The sequence below is a fragment of the Misgurnus anguillicaudatus genome, chromosome 4 (genome assembly GCF_027580225.2).
Source record: "Misgurnus anguillicaudatus chromosome 4, ASM2758022v2, whole genome shotgun sequence".
In the NCBI taxonomy this organism is placed as follows: domain Eukaryota; kingdom Metazoa; phylum Chordata; class Actinopteri; order Cypriniformes; family Cobitidae; genus Misgurnus; species Misgurnus anguillicaudatus.
In genome coordinates this window covers 14,208,926-14,217,277 of record NC_073340.2, presented here as the reverse complement: position 1 = coordinate 14,217,277, position 8,352 = coordinate 14,208,926, and the positions used below count along the sequence as shown (strand labels likewise).

The 8,352-nt window shown below is 35.9% G+C and overlaps 1 protein-coding gene across 1 annotated transcript; it reads left to right on the top strand.

Annotated features, from left to right (window-relative positions):
• The first annotated feature begins 2,465 nt into the window (after positions 1 to 2,465).
• Positions 2,466 to 7,194, top strand: LOC129420703 (large ribosomal subunit protein eL19). The gene is given in 6 exon segments (XM_073866745.1): positions 2,466 to 2,517; positions 3,206 to 3,312; positions 4,847 to 4,969; positions 5,077 to 5,216; positions 5,219 to 5,328; positions 7,017 to 7,194. Coding segments are annotated over 6 exon segments (609 nt in total). The 5' UTR covers positions 2,466 to 2,512; the 3' UTR covers positions 7,141 to 7,194.
• Positions 7,195 to 8,352: the final 1,158 nt, after the last annotated feature.

Genomic DNA, 8,352 nt, shown 5'->3' with positions numbered 1-8,352 from the left:
AGGTTCTGACATTGTATGCCTGAGTTACAACAGCTTTCTCATGGTAAAACACCAAACTTTGTCAAGCCGTCACGGACAGTTGTGGGCAGTTCCAGTTACCAACTTGAGCCACGTTGGACTGATTTGCAGTACAACAATTTATTTCTTTAAAACTGTACATACACAAATATACAAATGCAGACCACACATTTCTGAAAGCAAATGGGAGTAAAAATTTAAATTCATATGCGTACGCTTTGAGGTTTAAGAACATCTAAGGCAGCACCTCATATATTGAATATTTACAAAATTTCCACATCACAAAATGATACTGATTACTTTGAAAAACATGTAGCCTATACGTCGTTACAACGTTCTACGTGGGAATTATTTATGACCTTATTTGAGTATGTGGTCACAATGTTGACCACTTTAACCAAAATTCTAAAACGTTGTCACAATAATAACGTCATGCCGTCCATACGAGGACAAACCAGCAACGTCGTCAGAACGTACTGTTTTTGCTGGGATTTATACACTAACAATCTATTTAAATATTTAATATAATCACGTCACTACTAGAGCAAGCTCCTGATTGGTTAAAGTGGCGAGTTTTTCCGCCAAAGTTCAAATTTTTCAACTCGTGTGTTTGCCGCGGCAACGCTCAATTCGCGCCATCCGTGCCGCAAGACCTCCAGACGCGTGTCAACGCATCTTCACATTGACTTAACATTGAAATCACTCGCCCTTGACACCTCTTCCACGGCTGGTGTGAACGCAGCGTAAGAATTGGGTTTTTCTTGTAATGATTTGTTTAAAAGGGGCAGTTCCTTTAAAGGGGTCATAGCGTGAAAATCAGACTTTTTCCATGGTTAAGTGCCATAATTGCGTCCCCAGTGCTTCTACCAACCTAGAAAACGTGAAAAAGATCAATCCAGTAATTTTGTTTGGGTAAGCTATTTTCTGTAAGCATGTGAAAAATTAGGTTGTTCAGATTTCGCCTGTTTTGTGAGGTAGGTAGCAAGGCGAATTACAATAATTCCGCCCCCTTAATTGGCACTATCCAACCACAACACTGCCATTTAGTGCAAAGAGAAAAAGAGAGAAAAAAATAATTGACAGCACAATTGAGTGTCAATTGCAACAAACCAGCATCATTATGATCAGTGTTTGCATTTCATCAGCTAATTTGCATTTTAAAGGACACACCCAAAAATGGCACAATTTTGCTCGCCTACGAAGTGGCAATTTTAACATCCTATAATAAATTATATGTGGGGTATTTTGAGCTAAACTTCACATATGCACTCTGGGGACACCAACGATTTATTTTACAACTAAAACAAACTTGTTACAAACTAAAAATGTTAATTTTATCTGAAATGCTGTTTTTCTTAAGAATTATTCTCATTTCCATTAATATCTATAACATTACACATTTTTGTCCAAAAGATTGGCTGTTATGTGGTGTGGGGCCAGGGTGGGCCAAGCTTCTGATTGGGTGGGCCAGACCCACTCGGTAGTTAGTTACTGCGCTTTGGCTTTGTAGGGCAGTATTGTAGATCTAATAAATTATAGATAATTAAATGTAATTAAAATAAATGTAATAATTATAAATAAATAAATCTAAATTAGACAACAGGATGAACTGTGAATCTAAATTAGACACTCTCCCAGACAAATGTGTCGTTGTTGGTTTCCTGTCAGTGGATATGTTCTGTCAATGGATATTACTGCCATTATTCATTGACTAAGATGTGTTATCGTTGCGTTTTTTTCCAATGGGTTGCTATCTACTTATATCTCTGCATTATTGCAATTATAAACAAGAATCATCGATGACATGAGTAAGCTACAATACAGTAAAGTAGGAAAGAAATGCTTTAAAGCGTCTTTTTTATTTTAAGTGGTTTATTGACAAATCAAAAGCCATAAAAGACATCAGACATAAAAATAACTTCTGTGAAAATCATCCTTTCAGCAGTTTAAAGAAAAAGCATACTCCAGTTCAGAACCGATTTAATCAGTCATTTGCTCACAAACAATGCACAAGATTAAAATGTAAAATCTCAGGCACTTAATAAAAGATATTAAAAATATGTCTTCTGGATACACACCCAGAAATTTGTTTAAACAGCTACTAAAAAATCTTTAATATTACACTGGATCTGCATTCAGCGCCTTTGGTTGAACACACCCACAGGCATTTACGTCATGGTTACGTCGTATTGTAGCCATGATTGTAGCCCATAATGCACTTTTTTGGACAGTACCATTTTGACTGTAACGGGGGTCTCTTAAGGCCTATTACGTTCACTTTAACGAATACTCGAGTTGGCTAACACAAAAGAGTGTCGTTTTACGTATAACATCTTTAAAATAGCGTAAGAAAATACTTTTGTTCCTGTTCGATGTAAAATAATGTGTTTTAAAAAAGTAAGAAAGAAAATGATTTGCCAATTGTACCCATCCGTTATAATGGTATACCCCAGCTTTCAACGCGCACGCTCCTTTCTCTCAGCGATCCGCCGCAATGAGGTAAGAGCACGAGATGTGCTCCAATAAAAATAACAAAGTTGTTTAAAATATAAGATTCTTCTTCTATATTTTAACAAAATGTTGAATGTAAGAATGTTGTCTTATGGAATTTATCCTTAGTTGGTATTATCTTGCCGTGTTAATGAGTTTTTGAAGTCAAACTTGAGTAAAATGTGCAGGCCTCAAGTCGCATCCCGCTCCACGTTGTCTCGCAGTCGATCTATAAAACTGCGTGTGCTGAGACAAATAAACAGTAAATACTCAATTCAACATAGTTGATGTTTGGCCCAACTAACTTAGGTTAATTTATTTGGTATCTCATAAGCTACTTCCGTCTGCGTACCACTGTTCCACCGTGTGTTTTTTTATGGACGTGTTATGTTAACAGTAGTGTACTGACATGTATTATCTAGTAACGTTAATAATAATAGTATAATAATATCTGGTTTATGTATCGTCTTTCAGAAACCCGTATTAGTATTACATCTCAATCTTATAGACGACTTGTTGAAAGTATAATTTATGAAAATTATGTTGAAACTTATTCTCTGGAATGATGTTTAGTTTGTTTGCCACGTGCATTTTATGTGTTCTTTGCAGAACTAAATGTTACAATTTGCAAAAAGTAATACAATTAGGGATATAAAAAGTGTCATTAATATTAATGTTATGCATTTTATCTTTTCAGCATGCTCAGGCTGCAGAAGCGCTTGGCGTCAAGCGTCTTGCGCTGTGGCAAAAAGAAGGTCTGGCTGGACCCCAATGAAACCAATGAGATCGCCAATGCAAATTCTCGTAAGACAATAACTTTTATGAGCATTTAATGTAGCATTTTCAGTCTTTGTATTTTGTGTCATTGTTTTATACACTTCATTTTGTTTGCTGATTACTGTGGCAAGAATTGTTCACCCAGAAAATAAAATTAGGATTATAGGGGTCCAAACAGGTTTCAACAATGGGTAACAGGACCTCAACTGGACTATTTAAACGAACAGATCCTGTGCATTGTGTGGAAACTGCTACTAACTTAGTAATATTATTATTACTGGTGTTTGAAATTAAAATTGTTGAGTGTTCGTTTAAAAGCACTTTGGACCTTTTTTGATCAAGCGTAAAGTGTGAAACTGGTCTAGGTTTAAATAGCGCTAACTTTATAATATTATATCTTAATACATATTGTAAGTTGTATATATGATAACTTATTCTATAACTCAGAAGAGACGTCAGTGTATCATGTTTCTGTAAATTAATTTAGATGCATTTAGGGGTGGTTTCCTGGACAGAGATTAGTTTAAGACAGGACTAGGCCTTAGTTTAATTAGGAAATATAACTAGTTTTAACAAACTTGTCTAATTAAAACATTACTTTTGTGTATTTTGAGCCAAAACAAAGGGCACCGATACATTTTAAGATGTCAGTGCAAGTTGTTTTCATTTTGGACAGCTCTTACATTTATTTATTTTTTAGTCTAGGACTAGTCTAATCCCTGTCTGGGAAACCGCCCCTTACACAGAAAACAATATTAGACAAAATATATTTCCATATGTCCACTAGAAGGACATCAGGATAAGGAACTACATCTTTCATATAGGAGTTTAAATGATTGATCATTGAGAAATTGCTGGTTGCCCCCTTTTATCAAAAATGGAGAAAACTTGGTTTAAGTCAGAATGTTAATTTGATACACTTATTAAGGATTTAAAGTTCTCATGAAATCAAAATATTTTTAAGTATTTTAATTTTGTTTTGTACTCCCAAGGTTATGTATACGCTATTGGCATTAAGAAGATTTAAGTATTAAAAACAACTTTACACTCTTTTTTGCACATGTTAATAATAATGACATCATCTAGCTTCTCGTCAATTTTCCTGTTCAGTCAAATACAAATTAGCTACTTGTTCGCACAATTAGTTGTTCTGATATGGTGAATGGCACATAACACACTAAACAGTGTTCATTAGCATTAGGATCCCAAGTGTGTATATAGGATTACTCATGAGATGAGGTGGGACAGTTAGTTAGTGTAAATGTCTGTCCAGGTAGGTCAGCAATTTACAAATTATATATATACATAAAATAAGTAATAATATACTAATTTCCAACCTGACCAAACAAAAGTTTCAAAAAATGAATCAAAATGAAAATAACAAAATTAATGTATTTATTCCTCAAGCTTAGCTGTAAGAGCGAACTACTAAAAATAAGATCAGAGGTTTGATTCTGTGTACAACTTAAAAGTAGGAAGTTGCTATTGATGAGTGTCAGTATGCTTTGCTGATTCCTGTGCTAATGTACAAATATTCCACATAATTTGCTTTAATTTGTAGGCCAGCAAATTCGTAAACTGGTGAAGGATGGTCTGATCATTAAGAAGCCTGTCACCGTTCACTCTCGTGCCCGCTGCCGCAAGAATACGTTGGCACGTCGCAAGGGTCGTCATATGGGTATTGGTATGTATTGCCCCCCTGAATCTTAGAAATATCTAATGTCTGAGTTCACGGTTGACGGTCTATTCTAAAGATTGTGTCCATAGCATAATATAATTTCTTGCTCTCAGGTAAGAGGAAGGGTACTGCCAATGCCCGTATGCCAGAGAAGCTTTGCTGGATGCGTCGCATGAGAATCCTGCGTCGTCTCCTGCGTCGCTATAGGGAGTCTAAGAAGATTGACAGGCACATGTATTGGTTTACGTTTGTAGGTATCACAGTCTGTACCTAAGAGCTAAGGGAAACGTGTTCAAAAACAAGAGGATCCTCATGGAGCACATCCACAAACTGAAGGCTGATAAGGCTCGCAAGAAACTCCTTTCGTAAGTAAAAACGACAGATAATGGAGGATTTTAAGACTTCCTTTAATGTCTTAAGAAACCTCCTGTGACACATTTTCTTTTGTTATACATTATCCATAGCATGTTAGTGTTGGGCGATATGCCCCATTTTGAGATTGTCCTGTCGTCAGCCTGTGAGATCGCTGATACACAATAGTATCGGGGGCGGGCAGTAGTTTGCTCATTTATTTAATTTTTACTCATTTATGACAAGTGACTTGATTGATGGACAAAAAAGAAGCAAGGGAAACCCTGTCATGACCGCAATTCTTAAAACTGATGCCATTAATCCGAGTGTGTCATTAAAGCCCAGGCGCTCTAAAATTTCCTGCGTTGCGCACTAACAACCTCTCTAGTACTACCAAATGTCAGAGCCGCGCATATTACAAGCTCATGTGTAAGAAAAAGTCTGAATCATGCCACGTGCAGCGCATTAAGTCCAGGTGCGTTCCAGAAGTAATTTGTACGCGTTACAAGCTCTCTATTGTAAAGTGAAGCCCACAAACCCTCATATGCGAGGAAAAGCAAGCAATGTGCATGATTACGTGAAACTATGATGATGATAATCGCCAACTTTCGTAATAAAAGCATGCTATTGGCGATATGTCTGACGATCGTCGATACTATTGTCTATCGTCACAATTCTTTAGCATGTGTGATGCTGTTTGTGAAAACCCAGCTGAAGTCATTTTATTGTAAATTACTGTTTTCTACATAAAATCATCCTACATAATATAAACTATATATATAATTATATCTAACCTTTATCCTGTGCATTCGGCATTAGCGTCGCAAGTCTGGAAAACACTGTTATGGTGTTCCAGATTCTCAACCTGTGGATGTTTTTCACCGCTAAAAGGGAGTTTGGGAACTTGCAACAAAGCACATTTGACAACAAGTTTGCTCGAGACGGCGCACACACAAAGTTAAAGCTAATCTTGCGTTTAGCATGACACTGTAACGACAATTCTCTCAGACCAATCGGTGATCTACAGTGTTGTTACATCACGTTTTAGCATCAGCTCGCTTGGAACCTCAACTGAGGTGGTATTAAAACAAATATTGGGTACTACCTACTGCACCCAGTGGAAAAGCCCCCAAAAGTAAGCTGACCCAACCTATGGATGCAATGGAAAAGCTTTTTTATGAAGCTTTTGTTAGTCCTAATAAGCACCTATTATGTGCTATTTGTGTTAATGCAATGTGTTCAAGTGGTTTATGGTTGAAAAACTTTTTCCACATACCGTACATGTCCTGGTTTACTGAATGTGTCGATTTTGTACAAAGCACATCGTTCTGAAAGGCGTGGTATGCTCCAATAGGCCAACTATCCAGTGCATTGTGACTGGCTGAATACCTTAAGATAGTGGTGGAGATGTGACGTTGCTTACTATATTTGGCTCTCAGTGCAGTACTGACAGGAGTTAATATTGCCTTTACTACATTTTTACTATACTACGTAAGGCATACATATTTGGAGAAATTGCATGAAGTTACTTTTACTTTAAGAAAGTGAAACAACCTCTTACTGAGTACATATGAAATTTATTACTAGACCAAAAAAACACTTATGTCTGTTCTTCTGTTTTGTCTTTATAAAAACAATACAGAAACATGGCAAATGCACAACCGTAGTCATCACATTGTGTTTTTATTTATTTTTTTTATAGTGACCAGGCTGAGGCTCGTCGTTCTAAGACCAGGGAGGCCCGTAAGCGCCGTGAAGAACGTCTGCAGGCCAAAAAGGAGGAGATCATCAAGACCCTGTCAAAGGAGGAGGAGACAAAAAAATGAGTGTTCACCTCTTGTTGACTTCGCTTCAGTTGTAATAAAAATCCACAAATCTCACTTCCTGTGTTTTGTTTTTTTGCAAAAGAATTTGCTTTGAAAGTGACTTACATTTAGGCATTGATTAAAGAACCAGTTGACAGAGCTGATAGATGACGTTGCTTGTGAAGATAGGCTTAAATATTTTAACAGTAAGTTGGTGGTAAGACATCCTCCACTTTGCGGTGGATTATTGCGTGCACACACTTCATGCTCAAATCTGTTTATATGCAAGCTTTATAAATGAGGCCCCAGATGTTAAGCATACAATATAAGATAAAGAATGAATATGTGTGTGTGTATTGTGGATAATATTAGAATGGAAGAATTCACGAGAGGGCAGAAGTGTTATCACAATTAATGAAATGACATTTAGGGCCAAGTTTGTGTTAATACGATCTTATTAAAGCTACTGCTGTTTTGTTTTTAAAGAGATTTTCTCAGCACGTTTAATTTTGTTCCCTTTTGTTCAGACAAAAACCTTTGATTTTGGACAGTGTATCCATAAATAGATTTCCTTACATTAGCAAAGCTCATAAGTAAATTTGTTCTTGATTATAAAATGTATTTGTGAGAGAACTTCACCCTCAGATCTGCACAAAAACATGGCTGAGTCAAAGCCTCAGGTTTAACCTTGTTATATGTCATGGTATGTAAGATGTCATTGGCAGATACCTTAACACAATACATTGTATTTAAATAATGTATTTTATCAAATATATAAATAACCAGTGACTTTAACACCATGAAGAAGACTTAAAACAATTATTATTGAAAATGAATGAATATTTAATTTACTTTATAGTGTGTGAGCATATCAGACGTGTATGCTAAAGGAATAATGGGTTAAATTATGTTTTTACTTAATTTCTTAACAACGTTCTCTAATGGCCTTTATTTTAAAAATGACCACTTTGCAATGTTATGGGAAAGTTAATTTATGATTTTCAAAAATAACCATTAAAAAACTTTGTTATTTTTAGGTTATTTGAAAATAACCACCATGCAATGTTATGGGAACATGATTTTATGGTTGCAAAAATAAAACCTAAAAATAATGTTCCCAAAACGTTATTTATTGGTTTCCCAAAAAAGGGCCAAAATCTGACGTTAACATATTGTTAGATATACTTATTTAAACTTAAACAGGGTCTGCAGCGTTCATGAACGACTCCATTT